The following is a 17,898-nucleotide window of genomic DNA, read 5'->3' on the forward strand; positions in this document are numbered from 1 at the left end:
GCCCTGAGAAGGGTAGAGACCTATCCTGGAAGGGCTGGGCAAGGGAGCTAGAGGGCAGCAAAGGGGAGGCTCCTCCTCTGGGGACTCACCTCCCCCTCCCCCCTGCCAGGCACTCTGTCACTGCAACTGCCCTGGCCGAGGGTGCTAGACCAGGCCACTGGGGAGAGCTGGCACTTGTGGGGTTGCAGGGGCTGGCCCTGGTGGAGGTGGTGCCCCTCCTGCACTCTCAGAAGGTCCTGGGGGTTGGGCTCTCACTGGCATGGGTCCCGGCAGCAGTCACTCTCAGTCTTGACAGCCACAAGGGCAGAGCCAGACTCCCCACGGGCCTGAAGGAGCTCACAGGAGCGCTGACCCGAGGGCCCTCCTGGCACCCCTGTCCCTGCCTTGGGGTGTCGGGGCCCCAGTTTCCTCATCCGCACAGGACGGCTGCTTCCTTCCTTCGTGCCAGAGCTGATTGCTCGCAGAACCTGGGGCTGGAGCCAGATGCAGCAGTGGAACAGCAGGGCCGCCCTGGGCCCGGCCCTTCCTGGCTTCAGGTGCTGGGCCTGCCCCTCCCCAACAAGCGGCCACACAGGCAGACGGAGCTGGCTGCTTGCTGGTCTCCAGGCCGCGGGCCCTGGGGACTGGGCAGGGACCAGCTCTGGGAGAAGCAGCCTGTTCTGACATACTTTTGGGTCTTCTAATCCTCCCCCAAAATGTAGTTTTAGCTGAAGCTGTTATTGGGAGTTGCTAGGGGGAGACAGCTGTAAATTACTAAACTATAGTATTTTTGCAAGTGAGGTTTTCAGCACAAGGGAAGACAGACACTTGGGGGTGGCTTTCAGAGAGAGTTGGTGGGACAGGGGGATGGCCTTCTTGACAGCCAGAGAAGCAGCCAGGAAATGGACAGTGGTGGCTTTCCTATGAGGAAGATGGTGCCTGACTCCCCACATTCTGATTTACAGCTTTTCATTCATCTGTTCATTTGTTTGTTCATCCATCCATTCATTTTTCTGTTCAGAGAACAGGCTGGGTGCCCTTCTGTACCAATTTCTGCATCTTACACTCTCTCACCTCTTCAGTTCAGTTCAGTCGCTCAGTCGTGTCCGACTCTTTGCAACCTCATGAATCGCAGCACGCCAGGCCTCCCTGTCCATCACCAACTCTCGGAATTCACTCAAACTCATGTCCATCGAGTCGGTGATGCTATCCAGCCATCTCACCCTCTGTCGTTCCCTTCTCCGCCTGCCCCCAATCCCTCCCAGCATCAGGGTCTTTTCCAACGAGTCAACTCTTCGCATGAGGTGGCCAAAGTATTGGAGTTTCAGCTTTAGCATCAGTCCTTCCAATGAACACCCAGGACTAATCTCCTTTAGGATAGACTGGTTGGATCTCCTTGCAGTCCAAGGGACTCTCAAGAGTCTTCTCCAACACCACAGTTCAAAAGCATCAATTCTTTGGAGCTCAGCTCCAAATTCTTCACAGTCCAACTCTCACATCCATACATGACCACTGGAAAAACCATAGCCTTGACTAGATGGACCTTTGTTGGCAAAGTAATATCTCTGCTTTTCAATATACTGTCTAGGTTGGTCATAACTTTCCTTCCAAGGAGCAAGCGTCTTCCAACTTCATGGCTGCAATCACCATCTGCAGTGATTTTGGAGCCCCGCAAAAAATAAAGTCTGACACTGTTTCCCCATCTATTTCCCATGAAGTGATGGGACCAGATGCCATGATCTTCGTTTTCTGAATGTTGAGCTTTAAGCCAACTTTTTCACTCTCCTCTTTCACTTTCATCAAGAGGCTTTTTAGTTCCTCTTCACTTTGTGCCATAAGGGTGTCATCTGCATATCTGAGGTTATTGATACTTCTTCTGGCAATCTTGATTCCAGCTTGTGCTTCTTCCAGCCCAGTGTTTCTCATGATGTACTCTGCGTATAAGTTAAATAAGCATGGTGACAATATACAGCCTTGACATACTCCTTTTCCTATTTGGAACCAGTCTATTGTTCCATGTCCAGTTCTAACTGTTGCTTCCTGATCTGCATATAGGTTTCTCAAGAGGCAGGTCAGGTGGTCTAGTATTCCCATCTCTTTCAGAATTTTCCACAGTTTATTGTGATCCATACAGTCAAAGGCTTTGGCATAGTCAAAGCAGAAATAGATGTTTTTCTGGAACTCTTGCTTTTTCGATGATCCAGCGGATGTTGGCAATTTGATCTCTGGTTCCTCTGCCTTTTCTAAAACCAGCTTGAACATCTGGAAGTTCACGGTTCACGTATTGCTGAAGCCTGGCTTGGAGAATCTTGAGCATTACTTTACTAGTGTGTGAGATGAGTGCAATTGTGCGGTAGTTTGAGCATTCTTTGGCATTGTCTTTCTTTGGGATTGGAATGAAAACTGACCTTTTCCAGTCCTATGGCCACTGCTGTTTTCCAAACTTGCTGGCATATTGAGTGCAGCACTTTCAGCATCATTTTTCAGGATTTGAAATAGCTCAACTGGAATTCCATCACCTCCACTAGCTTTGTTCGTAGTGATGCTTTCTAAGGCCCACTTGACTTCACATTCCAGGGTGTCTGGCTCTAGGTGAGTGATCACACCATCGTGATTATCTGGGTCGTGAAGCTCTTTTATGTACAGTTCTTCTGTGTATTCTTGCCACCTCTTCTTAATATCTTCTGCTTCTGTTAGGTCCATACCATTTCTGTCCTTTATCGAGCCCATCTTTGCATGAAATGTTCCCTTAGTATCTCTAATTTTCTTGACGAGATCTCTAGTCTTTCCCATTCTGTTGTTTTCCTCTATTTCTTTGCATTGATCGCTGAGGAAGCCTTTCTTATCTCTCCTTGCTATTCTTTGGAACTCTGCATTCAGATGTTTATATCGTTCCTTTTCTCCTTTGCTTTTCGCTTCTCTTCTTTTCACAGCTATTTGTAAGGCCTCCTCAGACAGCCATTTTGTTTTTTTGCATTTCTTTTCCATGGGGATGGTCTTAATCCCTGTCTCCTGTACAATGTCACGAACCTGAACCTCCATCCATAGTTCATCAGGCACTCTATCAGATCTAGTCCCTTAAATCTATTTCTCACTTCCACTGTATAATCACAAGGGATTTGATTTAGGTCATACCTGAATGGTCTAGTGGTTTTCCCCACTTTCTTCAATTTAAGTCTGAATTTGGCAATAAGGAGTTCATGATCTGAGCCACAGTCAGCTCCTGGTCTTGTTTTTGCTGACTGTATAGAGGTTCTCCATCTTTGGCTGCAAAGAATATATAATCAATCTGATTATATTCTTCTAATAGGTTGGTGCAAAAGTAATTGAGGTTTTACATTGTTGAACATTGCTGTTTGATATTGGAATATATTCTTAAATAAATGTAGTTATGTTATATATCATTTTAATGCACATTTCTCACTTTTTTTTTTTTTTTGCTAGTGACATTACTTGCTATTTATTTTATATTTATTTTAGACTAGGGAAATGGTATTAGAGAGCAAATTTGAGCAATTTTCTTATTTGAGTTCAAAATGGTAAAGCAGCAGAGACTACTTGCAACATCAACAATGCATTTGGCCCAGGAACTCCTAACAAACGTACAGTGCAGTAGTGGTTCAAGACGTTTCGCAAAAGAGATGAGAGCCTTGAAGCTGAGGCGTGCAGGGGCTGGCCCTCAGAAGTTGACAATGACCAACTGAGAGGTTATAGAAGCTGATCCTTTTACAACTACATGAGAAGTTGCCGAAGAACTCAATGTCAACCATTCTCTGGTCATTCAGCATTTGAAGCCAATTGGAAAGGTGAAAGCTGGATAAGCGGGTGCCTCATGAGCTGACCACAAACCAGAAAAATCGTTGTTTGGAAATGTCATCTTCTCTTACTCTACCCAACAACAATGAACCATTTCATGATCAGGTTGTGACGTGCGACAAAAAATGGATTTGATATGACAACCGGTGATGACCAGCTCAGTGGTTGGACTGAGAAGAAGCTCTAAAGCACTTCCAAAAACGGTCACGGTCAATGTTCAGTGGCTTGTGGCCCATCTTATCCACTCCAGCTTTTTGAATCTTGGTGAAACCATCACATCTGAGAAGTATGCTCAGCAAATTGATGAGATGCCTGAAAACTGCAGTGCCTGCAGCTGGCATTGCTCAGCAGAAAGGGCCCCGTGCTGCACAACAACACTCGACTGCACGTCACAAAACCAGCACTTCAAAAGTTGAACGAACTGGGCTGCAAAGTTTTGCCTCATCCACCATATTCACCTGATCTCTCACCAACCAGCTACCAGTTCTTCAAGGGTCTTGACAGCTTTTTGCAGGGAGAATGCTTTCACAACCAACAGAAGGCAGAAAATGCTTTGTAAGAGTTCATCGAATCTGAAGCACCGATTTTTATGCCATGGGAATAAACAAACTTGTTTCTCGTTGGCAGAAATGTGTTGATTGTAATGGTTCCTATTTTGATTAATAAAGATGTGTTTGAGCCTAGTTATAAGTTAAAATTCACGGTCTGAAACCACAATTACATTGCACCAACCTAATATTATTCGAGCTCTTCACTTTACTTTTATTCAAGTTTTTGTTGTCGCCCATAATAATTTGCTCCTGACATAACTGGTCTAGGCTTTTGTGTCATCCAGGGTTTCTGTCCTGCCCATAACCTGCCCGTTGGCCTTGTGGTGGCATCCCACACGTCCCAGCTGGTGAAAACGTGTCCCTGAGAGGCTACAATGGTGCGGGTGGGGTGGGGGGCCTGCCTTGCTGGGACTGTTCCTCCTGCTCAGGTGTGCCTCAAAGGAGGGGGACTGAGATGCCATTCCTGTTCCCTGGGTAGGGATAGTGGGCTGGGTGGCACTATACCCTGGGTGGAGGGTCATCTCTTAGGCCTCAGCCTCCAAAGAAAAATCTCTTTGGCTTTCTAGCTCCTCTGGTTAATTCATTGTGCTTTATCCTTACTGATTTCTTTCCTACTTGCTCTATCAGTTCCTAAGAGAGGAATGCTAAACTTTCCAACAGTGATTTTGCATCACCTCTTTTTCATATTAGTTGGTCCATTTTTGCTTTATGTGTTTGGAGGCTATGTTAGTAGGTGCATACAAATTTAGAGCAGTGTGTCTTCCTGGTGGGGTGTTGACCCTTTATCTTTACAAACCGTCCCTCTTTGCCTAGCAGTGCATCTTGCCTTAAAGTATCCTTCGTCTGATGGTAGCAGCCACACCAGCTTTCTCTACATGGCATTTGCATGTTGTATCTTTGCGATTTTTTTTTAAGCCTTTCTGTGACCTTCTAGTTAAGCATAGCATGAAACCAGCCACAGACAACATGCAGATGAATGAGTGTGGTCAGGTGTGGTCTGCGTTGAGCTGAATTTGGACCTCAGTTCAGGGGAATTACTTTTGCTCTAGTAGCAGTTAGGATAGGGACTGGGCTGGCTGAGGCTGGGCTCATCTCTGTGAGGACTGACCTGGTACTCCTGTCCTCACCCCTCACTCCTAGCCCCATAGGACCCACAAGCAAAGACCCTCCTCTCTAGTAGATATTGAAGACCCAGGAGACTACTGGACGCCCTCCTCAGCCGCTCAGCCTCTCCCTCACTGTTGTTCAGTCGCCCAGTCGTGTCCGACTCTACAACTGCATGAACAGCAGCATGCCAGGCTTCCCTATCCTTCACCATCCCCGGAGTTTGCTCAGACTCATTTCCATGGAATCAGTGATGCCATCATCTCATCCTCTGTTGTCCCCTTCTCCTCCTACCCTCAATGTTTCCCAGAATCAGGGTCTTTTCCAATGAGTCAGCTCTTCACATCAGGTAGCCAAAGTACTGGAGCCTCAGCTTTAGCGTCAGTCCTTCCAATGAATATTCAGGGTTGATTTCCTTTGGGATTGACTGGTTTGATCTCCTTGTTGTCCAAGGGACTCTCAAGAGTCTTCTGCAGCACCACAGTTTGAAAGTGTCAATTCTTTGGTGCTCAGCCTTCTTTATGGTCTGACTCTCACATCGATACATGACTACTGGGAAAATCATAGCTTTGACTACACAGGCCTTTGTTGGCAAAGTGATGGCTCTGCTTTTTAATACGTTGTGTAGGTTTGTCATAGCTTTTCTTCCAAGAAGCAAGCGTCTTAAATCAGCTTCAAACCTTGGCAGGGACCCTGTGCCAGTGTCAGGCTCACTTCTTGGATTTTCCTTTCTGGAATCTCAGAACCCATGATGCTTTGCTTGCTCATAATAAACAATATATAAGCAAGTGATGTGTTATATTAGGGGCTTCCCAGCTGTCGCTAGTGGTAGAGAACCTGCCTGCCAATGCAGGAGAAACAGGTTTGATCCCTGGGTTGGGAAGATCCCCTGGAGAAGGGCATGGCAATCCACAGCAGTATTCACGCCTGGAGAATCCCATGGACAGAGGGGCCTGCTGGGTTATGGGCCGCAGGGTGGCAAAGAGTCAGACAGGACGGAAGCAACTGACACGTGTGCATGTGGTATATTAGGAGACGGGAGCGCTATGGAGAGAACAGAGCAAGAAGAATGTGGGATGCTGGGCAAGAGAGTGGAATGTGGGACAGGGTAGGGTTGGCCTCTTTGAGATGTAACATTTGAGGAAAACATAGGAGATGAGGGAGTTAGTCATGCAGATGCCTAGGGAAGCATGGTACAGCCACGCAAAGGCTCTCGGGCAGCCTGGTTCCTGTCTGGGGAGCAGTGGGGAGGCCAGTGTGTCTGCAGTGAGGGTGGGAGGGTCTGAAGTCAGGGAGCATGCGGGCATCCCAAGGATTTGGTTCAACTGCATGAGAGGGGAACCTCTGGAAAGTTCCAAGAGAGTGACAGGTCTGACTTATATTTTAAAAGAACCTCTCTGGCTGCTATGTTGAGAGCCCATTGTTGGAGGGTGGAGGTGGGGAGGGCAGTTGGGAGCCCAAGGTGGTCATCTAGGCAAGAGCTGGTGGTGGCCTGGATGGTGTGGAAGTGGGGCTCTGGATGCGTGTGGAGGGCAGAGGCAGCGGGGTTGCCTTACAGGCGGGTGTTAAAGGGGAGGAGCTAGGATGACAGCTGTTTGGCTCACGGGCTGCCACGCCTGCAATAGCCCACCTCAGGGGCTCCTGAGGGCAGTGCCTTCGCCCTGCGGTGACCCAGCCACCTGTGGCCCCTCCACCCTAGGGGGCCTGGAGTCCCATGGCAGCTGTGAGGAGAGAACCCACCACACCCCCGTGGACGCAGGGGGCTGAGATGGGGGCCCAGCGCTGTCCCAGCCACCAGCCCCAGGATGAAGTGGGGAGCACACCCACACCCTCTCTGCACGGTGACCACAGGGCTCCCGGCCTGAAAGCCAAGGAACGACATGGTTCTAACAGATGAGAAGACCAAGGGTGGGGCTTTGGGAGGAGGCTGGGAGCTCAGCCTTGGGCAGGTGCAGTCTGAGACGCCTCCATCCCACGAGACAGGGCATCATGTAGCCAGAATGGATGCAGGGGTCTGGAGTACCGGAGAGAGATGCTGAAACTGCAAGATGGGAGCCCACCAGGTGGGCAGGTGTGGGTGGAGCAGTGGTTGGGGCAGGCCAGGTAGGGTGGGGGGACTCCTCCAGGAGGGAGGGCTTGAGGAGAAGGGAGGGGGTCTCATGGGGAGGAGGAGGAAGCAGAGATCTGAGCCCTGGACTTGTCCAGAGGGCAGGGCTGATGCTGTCCCCTCACTGTGGACTCCAGGTGGCCTTGGACCCAGCCTGGTGAGCAACCTGTGCAGAGCCCAGGGGAGCCTGGGGCCGGGGGTATGCGGGGGTGGGTGGCACGGGTCTGGGCCCAGAAAGCACTGAGCTGGGAGGGCTGATCCATCTGGAAGGGGTCGGGGCTGGAGGAGGGGCCACCGTCCAAGGGTGTAGGAACAAGAAGGGGCAGAGGCTGGACGCACCATCCCTCAGCCTCCCATTTTCACTCCTGTACCCCCCATGCCGCTCTGCTCCCTACCTGCCACCCAGAGACTCACGACCCCACCCCAGCTGATGCTGCACACCCCTGACAAATATATGAACTTCAGTTCATTCCATGCTGTTTTTCTTCCATTTTCCTGGCCCAAGCTGTGTCCACCGTCATGGCCTTCTCCACAGGGCCTCTCGAATCCCATGATGCTGCTTGGGGGACACTCGGCTGACCGGAGCTGAGCATGGCGCTACTTCTTCTTTGGAATTTTCTCCTTTTTGATCAATTCAGGAAATTCTAGAGCAGGAGACAGATTTTCTAGTAAAAACCCCCCTGGCTGTACCTCTCCAAGGCCTGCAGGCCTCACGGAAGCGTCCTTTATGATGGGAGACCCCACAGTGCAGGAGACCCCTGCATCCTGTATTCCCGAGTCCTGGGTGTGGAGCAGGAAGGACTTGGCTGCCTGAGTGCCCCTCACTGCTGCCACGCGCCCTGTGTCCAGCCTGCTTGGTGGTAATGTGTTTGCCCACCCTGGGTCTTACGATGGACCCTCCCCTCACAGCCTCAGAACAGGTGCTCCTATGACCGTCCCACCTTCAGTGGGGAAACTGAGGCCTCGAGAGGCTGGGAGGCTTGTCCTAAATGGACCCCTTGGCCAGACTGCCCCTCGATTAAGTCTCATGACCACCTACAGGTCAAGTTTTGCTGGCATTTGAGGGCAGAAAGTGGAGGCTGGGGGTGGTGGGGACAGGCACCACCCCCAGCCTGTCTGGGGCTCTGGCCCGTGCTTGCCTGTTCCCAGGGTCATCCTCCAGGCTTGGGGTCAACATCTGGGGAGGGTGGGTGGGCAGCAAGATGATGCAGATCCCCAGAGCAGCCATGGGGAGCTCCAAAGAAGGCCTGCAAGCCCCACGAATGCCATTCCTCCTGGGCAACCTCCTTTCTTCTGCACCCACCTCTGCAGCTTCTCAGGTCCTGGTCCCTGCTTCAAACCTCCTCTGCACATCTCAGGAACCACACCCCCCCCCCCCATCTTCTGTGTCCCCTTGACCTTCCCCAAAGCCAGCTTGGGCCATCCTTCCTCTGCTCAGAAACTTGCAGCAGCTTCCCTGGACCCAGTGAAATGCCTCAGCCTACTCAGCATCCCCCAGACTCAGCTTCCCCATCTGTGAATTGGGGATGATGGTGACCACCACAGGTGGCTGCAGCTTCGGGGGGTGGGGTCCATGCCTGGCAGTGGGGAGCCTGGTCAGCTCTGTGCCAAGATGGGCACTGGACGTGGAGCTAACTGCCTGAGTGTGAGTGATGGAGGGGTTGGGGGGCAGGAAGGTACTGAGAGGTTCTCCTGCCCCTATCATCTCTGCTGCCCCACCTTCAAAGTCAATCCTCCCATCCCCATCTGTGTCAGCCCCCTGGATCACGGCCTCAGCCTCCTCATCCATCAGTGGTGGGTCCCCTGCTGGGGATGGTGGACAGGGTGTACCTAGGGTCAGGGGTGGGCTCAGGTCAGAACTGAGGGGGCTTCTGGCTGTTGCCCGATGGCTTATGAGGTGCTCCCCACTTTACAGTGGGGATACTGAGGCCCAGCTTCAGAGGGGTCTCTGGGCCTGGGCCCAGTGCTGTTTCTGGCCTGGCCCCATCTCCCACAAGGCCTGCTGGAGCCCCAGGGGGTACCAGGTCTTCTGGAGTGAGCATGGTAGCCATAGGCTGGGAAGGGCCCCAGGGTTCAGGACCCCCTGTCGCTGGCTCTGGCTGTTACTTTATCTCATTTCACTCGATGAAGCTGCTCTGGTCCTTGTCCAGGGTCTGGAAGGCCTTGCGGATGACGCTGTCCAGCTGCCCTGAGGCCTGGAACTTCTGCATGTACTGGAAGAACTGAAGTATCTGAAGGAGCCTGGGAATGGATGGGTGTGTCGGCCAGCAGGGCCTGGGCTCAGAGGGAGACTCCTGCCCTGGGACGCGGCCCGCGGTTCCTGTGCCCTCCCCCAGCCCAGGGGCTCCTGCGTCCACAGGGGGCAGGGTAGTCCGAGACAGGTAGTACCTTGGTGCCTCAGGTCCAAGGGCAGCAGAAAGACAGGCGTGGTCAGACTGACAGACACCTGACAGAAAGCCAGGCGGGGTCAGCTGTCCTAGGACCTGGGGTCCCAGCCTTGCAGAGGCCCCCGTGCCCAGGCCTTGAGAAAGACGTGTCTGAGCCCTGCCTCTTGGTAGCTAGCCACCTTGAGGTGTTACACCTCTACACAGAAGAGACTGAGGCTCCAAGACATTTAGTGATGCATGCGAGGTCCTTTGCTCTGCTCCCAAGAGGTGGGGGTGGCGCTGTCTGACCCCTTGGCGCTGCTGGGTAACTTCCTCCATCCTTCAAGGCTCATCTCAAAGCTGCCCGCTCTGGGAAGCCTTCCTGGTTACCTGAAGCACCAGCTCCTCCTGCAGGACTCAGGGCCCAGGGCCAGTCTCTCTCTCTCTCCAGGCCCCAGACCAGTGGGCCCTGGTCATCCTGGCTGGACAGGAACTGCCAGCTGGGAGGCGTGCTGTGTGCAGGACGGTCTCAAGCTGGTTCTGGACTGAGTGAGACCCAGAAGGGCTCCAGGAGGATGGCCCCGCCCCGCTCTCAGGTCCTCAGGAGGGCGGTGCATCTGCCCTGAGGGTGTGTGTGCAGGGCACGGTTCCCCACTTCCGGGAGAGTCAGGCAGGAGCCACTGGGTTAGGCTAGGACTCCGGCTGGGCATGTGGGTCTGGACACAGGCCGAGGGTTGGCAGGCAGGGACCAGGCCGTCCTGTGCCTCAACAGTTGCAGCTCGTGACCCGCAGTGCTCTTGGGTTGCTGTCCCCAGGGTGGGTTGGTTCTGGGGCTTGTAGCAGAGCAGCTATTTCAGAGGCTCCTTGGCCCTCTCCGAAGTTGGTGGAGCCTTCTGGAATCTGCTTCTGCTGCCAGGAGAGGCAACTCCTTGACCTTTAGGGTGAAAGCCAGTCGGGCAGTGGCTGGAAGAGACTTTCTCCCAGTAGAGAAGCCCCGGGTCAAAGTTTGCAAAGTTGCTGCGGCAGGGGGCAGGGAGGCTGAATGCAGCCCAGGGCTGTGTCCTACTTCCTGACCCTGGGCATGGCCCTCCCCCAGCTGCTTTGGGCCCCAAGCTCCTCATCTGTGACATGGGGAGACCCCTGCCCACCTCCGCCCCTTTGCAGGGTCCTGCAAGGAGCCAGGAGGGAAGGAGATGGTAGGGAAAGGGTGTCGGACCCTGTGGGGAGCCTGGAGCTAGGTCCTCCACGTGTCACTCATAATGGTCAGTTCTTACAGCCAGTCTGGGAGGTGGGGCAGGGGCGGTCAGTTGGGATCAGGGGCAGGCCGGGGCCTTAGAGACAGGACAGACACTGCCAGCCTGCATCCTGAGCTGTGGCCCTGATTCTCCCCTCTACCCTGGAATCTTGGGGTCCATCCTGGAGGGAAGGGATGCCCTGCCTGGGGCCAGTGTCACCCTCTTCTGGAGGTGGAACTGGGCCGAATTCCACGCCAGGTCTGGCCAAGCCTGGGCTTAACATCTTGACTGCAGAGTGCTGTGGGAGCCCTGGGTGGGGCTGTTTACCACCATCTTCCCACCCCATTGCCATCTGGGCATCTCCACACCCTGCCCTGAAGGCAGGGGAGCCTGGGATCAGAGCTGGGGACGGCAGGGGCCACGGAGCTGCAGTTAGTGTATTTATAGTGCCTGGTCCACGGCCTGGGATGGAGTCTCACTTGGCACGCCTAGTCAGGGCGGGGAGTGGACTGGGGAGGGGGCTACAAGGTACCACACAGAGCCAGCCCTGCAACCCCTACCCAGCCTCCTGGGGTGCTCCCAGTGCCTGCAAGAACCCTGCCCTCCTCCTCCTTCGCCCTGAAAAGGCCTTCCACCCTCTCCTCCCACCTCACTGCCCTCCACAGCCAAAGCTGGCTGTAGCTGGAAGGCCTAGCCAAGTGCCCCCAGACCCCTACATACCCCCAATATTGCTGCATTCTGGATGCCCCCTCCAAGGCGGGCAGTGCCCTCCCCTGACCCCAGACCACCCTGGACCGCCCAAGGGCCTGGCCTTCTTGGGGCTGAGGTCTGCATCTAGCACCTGAGAGTGATCACAAATTCAGATGTTGAGTGATAAAGGCCTCATGGGTGAGGGGGAGGTGAGCAGGGGTGGTGGAGGCAGTGGGGCCCACTGGGATGGGCATGGGGCCCAGAACTGGCTTGGTGGGCCTGCCAGAGTCGGCGGGTCCGGGGGTTTTGGAGTCTCTGTTCTGCCAGGCCTTTCCTCCACTCAGCACCAGGAGCCCTGTGAGGTGGTCTCAGTCTCCCACTGCTGACCCCACCTCACAGCCATGCTCTCAGAGACCCACATAGGCACGTGCGTGCACACATGTGCCCACCCCTGTAGATCCAGTTGCCTCGGGGCCACCCCTCTCTTTTCTCCTCCTTTTCCTGCCCACCCCCGAGACCTCCTGGGGTCCTCTAGCACCCATGACCTCCCTTCATCCTGCAGAAGACAAGGCCTCAAGCTCCCAGAGCGCAGCTTGGGCAGCTCCAGCCCAGCCGGGCGCCCACACCTCCCCTCCCCAGGCAGGGGTCACCTCCACCTGGCTTCCCTTGAGGGCTCTGGGGAGGCGGGTCGGGCTGGGGGTGCTGAGGGGCTGTGGGGGGCTCCAGCTTTTATACCTGCAGCCACTTGGCCTGTTTACTGCTTGGGGCTGCAGCTGTCCCCTATCCCTCCCAGGCACTCCAGCCTGGCACTGACTACCCCCAGGGGCTTGCTGGCACTTGGTACGCCCTTACCGGGCTGGGCAGACTGACCATCAGAGGCTGACCATCAGCAGTGCGTGGCCTCCCTGAGCCCAGGGTGAGCAAGTGGACTTCCTGTCTGTCCCAAGAGGTCCCACCCTGCCTGCTGGCCTCGTAGGGGTGGGAGGGGGTGGTGGTCCAGGAGATGACCCAGGCTGGCCAACGTGTCCAAGGCGGCAGCAGAAGGCTGGACCATTGACCTCCTCCGGTGAGAAGCCAGGCCGGGCAGCTGTCCTTTGTCTCTGGGTCACTGTGGGGGGCCGGGAAGCCATGCCAGGGTTTGCCTTCAAGGCAAGGGGAGGAGAGGGAGGTCTCTGTCAGGGAAGATGGCTCCGGCAGGCACAGGGAACAGGGCTGTGTGACCCCAGGCAGGGCTGGCCTCTCTCCCTGGGTAGGGACCTCATAGGGCGGTCTCCAGGGTGAGGACAGGGTGAGAGAAGGAGGCATTGCCAAGAGCCCCTCTGGCCATGCCTGCTTTCTCGGCCGCAGGGTTTCACAGAGCGGTGCCCCTAGTGGCACAGACGTCTGTGCAGACTCTGCAACCCCTCATCACCAGCTGTCCTCTGCGGGGGTCTCTACCCCCGTCATTTTATGTGGCGCTCATATAGCTCAGTGATCTGCTTTCCCTGCACAAGAGCTCATCATGTATCACCGGACTCTGCTGTGATGTAAGGCCAGCAAGCTGCGGGTGCTCTAGAACTTCCTTGACTGACCACCTGCTGCTGCTGAATCTGGAACAGGTCCTAGTGCTTCTCTTCCTCTCTTTTTTGGCCACACTGCGGGGCATGTGGGCTCTAGTTCCCCAACCAGGGATGGAACCCCTGCCCCCTGCAACGGAAGCGCAGAACCTTAAACCACTGGGCCATCAAGGAAGTTGCAGGTCCCAGTACTTCTGTCATCGGAGACACCATGGGAGACCAGAGTGGGAGGACCAGGATGAACGATGGAAGTTTCCACGGTCCTGCCACGTTCTTCTCCGAAAGGGTTGCCCTAAAGCTTCCCAGCCTAGCCTGGATGCCCGACATGCTCTGGTCCTGCAGGAGGCGTCATGGACATTGCTCGATGTGTCTGTCCATCAAGTGGAATGTTATTTGCATGAAAGCAATGAGGCACCGGCACACTACCATACAGACGAGCCTCGACAGCCTCACGCCAAATGGAAAGGGCCGGTTGCAAAAGGTCACGTTGTCTGTGATGCCGATTGTACACGATGTCCAGAAGAGGTAAACCCACAGAGACAGAGGGCAGTCTGATGGTTGTGGCGGGGTGGGGGCCTTGCTGGGAAATGGGGACTCACCGTGTAATGGGTACGGGGTTTATTTTGGAATCGTGAAATGTTCTGGAACTAGAGAGCGGTGGTGGCAGTATCATGAATGCGCTAAACACCACGGAATTGTTCACGTTAAAATGGCTTCTCTTATACTGTCTGAGCACTTCCTCTGCGGCATCTTCCGGAAGGCCCTGTCCGTGCCCACCCCTGCCCAGGCCACAAGATGAGGGGTGGGGAGCGGGTGGGCGGGCTCCTGGAAAGCACCAGCCGGAGCTGACAGATGGCCAGTCGCCCAGGCAGCCCCTCCCGTTTCATTTCTGTCGGGCCGCCCCCCTACCCTCCGCCCCCTCCTGAAGCCCTGGCCGCAGCTTACTGGCCTCACTCTGGGCTGAGCTGGATCTGAAGGGGCCACAGGGTCCAGCTCTGGGAACACCGCTGTCCCCTGTGCTCAGGCTCTGCAGACACTGCCCCCTTGGGAGGCTCTGGGCACTCAGGCCTTTGTGGGGTTGACACTGCCTACCTGCCATCACCAGTCCTGCCTGGAACAACTTGGCAGGAGGGGGATGGCCTGCTCTGGGCCCCTCCTGCTGAACCTGGAAACCCCTGCGGAAACCTGCAGTGCGGTCATGCCCCGTGATGTGTTAGACCCAGAAGAATTAGCTCTTCTCTTCCAGGGAGCCGTTTTTATGTAAGCACAAAGCTCTTTCAAGGCACAGCCTCCTCAGGGCCTGGTGTCTCCCCCCGGCTGGCTGGGAATACCAGGCAACATCTCCCACTTCCGGGGGGCGGGGCAGGGTACCCTTGGCAGCTGCACTTGCCTTCTGAGGGCTCTTTGGCAAATGCTGGAACCCCGCTTACCCCCACTTCGCAGAGCACAGCTGCGGTAGGCGGGCTTGTGGGAGATAGGTTCTCCCGAGGCTGGGGCCTATCCCTGGTCAAGTGTGGGTGGGGGCCGGCCTTTCCCCTTGGCAGCTGCACCCCTCCTGGGTACACAGAGGTGGAGGTGGGGACCTGTGATTACCACAAAGGACATCTGCTTCCCGCCCCCACCCCAGGCAGGAGTCACATCCCTGTGCCTCAGGAAGGGGGTGGGCCAAGGGAGCCTCCCAGCAGGGTGAGGTCCTGGCAGGTAGGGGTGCCCCTGGGGCCCTGTCCTTCAGTGCCCAGCATGTGGTTTTGAGAGCTGAATCTAAGGTGGCCTTTCATGCAGAGATGCTGGTGCGAGTTATTGTTATAGGAAGGACTCAAGAGGTGCTGGCTGTCCCCATGGCCCTGCCCCTGTGTCCTTTACCACGAAATGTATGTCTGTGTCCTAATCCCAGGACTTTGAATGGGGACTTGTTTGGAAACAGGGTCTTTGCCAACATGACCCTTAAGACGAGGTCACACTAGGTGAGGAGGGGCCCTGATCCAGCAACTGGGTCCTTATAAGAGTGATACGGGAGCGGGGAGGGCCACGTGGCGATGGAGGGATAGAGGCAGAGGTTGCAATGATGTGGCCATGGGTAAGGAGAGCCAGAAGCCACCAGGAGCTGGGAGAGGCAGGAAGGGCCTGTCCCTGGACCTTTGGAGGGAGACTAGTCCTGCTCACACCTCGGTTTTAGACTTCTGCCTTCCAGACTGAGAGAGCATCCATTTCAGTTGTTTGAAGCCCCGCCCCAGCAGCCCCTTCTTTCCCAGGGACCCTCTCATGGGACCCTGCTTCTGACCTGTCTCCACCTGCTGTTGGCCCCCACCCCAGCCCCTCTCCAATCTGATCCCGTCCCCAAGCCTCAGGTAAGGACCTGAGTAGGATGCAGGCCTGGAGCCCGGAGGGACACAAAGGCAGCTGCGTCCCCTAAGCTGGCCAGGTGCCCAACAGGGCTGTGGTTTTTTTTTTTTTTCTTTTTATGGCTGTGTTGGGTCTTTGTTGCTACACGGGCTTTTCTCTAGTTGTGGCGAGTGGGGGCTACTCTCTAGCTGCAGTGCACAGGCTTCTCACGGCAGTGGCTTCTCTGGTTGCAGAGCGTGGGCTCTAGGTGCACGGGCTGCAGTAGCTACGGCTCCCGGGCTCTGGAGGACAGGCTCAGTAGTTTTGTGGTGTGCACAGGCTTGGTTGCTCTGCAGCATGTGGGATCTTCCTGGATCAGGGGTCAAGCCCGTGTCTCCTGCAGTGGCAGGCAGAGTCTACCACTGAGCCACCAGGGAAGCCTGGATTTTATTTTTTTAAGATCTGTTTATTTTATTCTTTGGCTGTGGTGGGTCTTTGTTGCTGCAGGCTGGTTTTTGCTAGTTGCCGTGAGTGGGGGCTGCTCTTCATTGCATCACGCAGGCCTCTCATTGTGGCCGCTTCTCTCGTTGCAGAGCAATGGGCTCTAGGTGCTTGGGCTTCAGTAGTTGCAGCCCATGGGCTCTAGGGCGCAGGCTCAGTAATCGTGGCATGTACAGGCTTAGTTGCTTGGCAGCATGTGGGATCCTCCCAGACCAGGGAGCAAAATGGTGTCCCCTGCATTGCAGGGCAGATTCTTAACCACTGGGCTGCCAGGGAAGCCCCCGGGCTGTGGATTTAAGGGGTGTCAGGCTGACAGGTGAGCAGTCCTGAGCTTCCCTGGCCTCAGGCTCCAGATGGCTCAGTAGTTTCTACTCCTGCCTTGATTCAAATGTGGGATATGTAGCTCATCATGGATTTTTCTCAATAATTTTGATTCTCTAAGATATTGCATAATATGCAGTATGTGGGATCTTCCTGGACCACGGATGGAACCCATGTCTCCTGTCTCTAAGATATTGCAAAAATAACAGTTACCTCGATGGCCAAGTTTGTTTTTTAACAGCTTTGCTGCTGCTGCTGCTGCTGCTGCTAAATCGCTTCAGTCGTGTCCGACTCTGTGCGACCCCATGGACGGCAGCCCACCAGGCTCCCCCGTCCCTGGGATTCTCCAGGCAAGAACATTGGAGTGGGTTGCCATTTCCTTCTCCAATGCATGAAAGTGAAAAGTGAAAGTGAAGTTGCTCAGTCGTGTCCAACTCTTAGCGACCCCATGGACTGCAGCTTACCAAGCTCCTCCGTCCATGGGATTTTCCAGGCAAGAGTACTGGAGTGGGGTGCCATTGCCTTCTCCGTTTTAACAGCTTTACTGAGATATAATTCACATGCTGTGAAGCTGACCATTTTAGAGCCTACATATCAGTGTTTTCTAGTCCCAGGTTGTGCAACCATCACCTCTATAAAATCCCAGAACATTTTCAACACCCCCAAAGAGGCTCTATACTCCCATTTTCTCGTCCTCTGGACCTCTGACAAGTGTCAGTCCTCTTTCTGTCTCCATAGGTTTGAGCAGGCTAGGTCTTTCCTATACGTGGACTCCTGTGGGTTTTGCCCTTTTGCTGTTTTCACTGAGCACTGTTTCTGAGGTTTATCCATGCGGTAGTGATGTCAGCGCTCCATCCCTTTAAGTTTTTCTTTATTTATGTTTGGCTGTGCTGTGTCTTTGTTGCTGTGCAGGCTTTTTCTCCAGTTGCAGTGAGCGGGGCTGCCCTCTGGCTAAAGTGTGCAGGCTTCCCATTGCAGCGGCTTCTTGGTGCAGAACACAGGCTCCAGGTGCATGGGCTTCAGCAGCTGCAGCTCCTGGGCTCTAGAGCGCAGGCTCAGTAGCTGTGGTGCGTGGGCGTAGCTGCACCACGGTATGTGGGATCTCTCCGGACCAGGGATGGAACCCATGTCTTCTGCTTTATCAGGTGGATTTTTTTTTTTTTTGGCCACTGAGCTACCAGGGAAGCCCCCGCTTCACTCCTTTTCACTGATTCCAACACTACCCTGTATGGACCCACCACGCTTTGTGTATCTATCTGGTGATGGATGTTGTTAAAAGTTTTCGGTGTCCTGTGGTGCCTCCCTCACTCCCCTGATGCCCTAGTCTGGTGCCTGTGCCGTTCCTGACAT

At 54.7% G+C, this 17,898-nt stretch overlaps 1 protein-coding gene across 1 annotated transcript; it reads right to left on the reverse strand.

Moving 5' to 3' along the window:
• Window positions 1-8,154: 8,154 nt before the first annotated feature.
• On the reverse strand, window positions 8,155-17,676 carry PVALEF (parvalbumin like EF-hand containing). The gene is given in 7 exon segments (XM_070357334.1): window positions 8,155-8,201; window positions 9,277-9,353; window positions 9,355-9,387; window positions 9,664-9,798; window positions 9,946-10,003; window positions 14,314-14,375; window positions 17,525-17,676. Coding segments are annotated over 7 exon segments (564 nt in total).
• Between the last annotated feature and the right edge of the window lie 222 nt (window positions 17,677-17,898).

The sequence above is a fragment of the Bos mutus genome, chromosome 19, assembly GCF_027580195.1.
Source record: "Bos mutus isolate GX-2022 chromosome 19, NWIPB_WYAK_1.1, whole genome shotgun sequence".
Lineage (NCBI taxonomy): Eukaryota > Metazoa > Chordata > Mammalia > Artiodactyla > Bovidae > Bos > Bos mutus.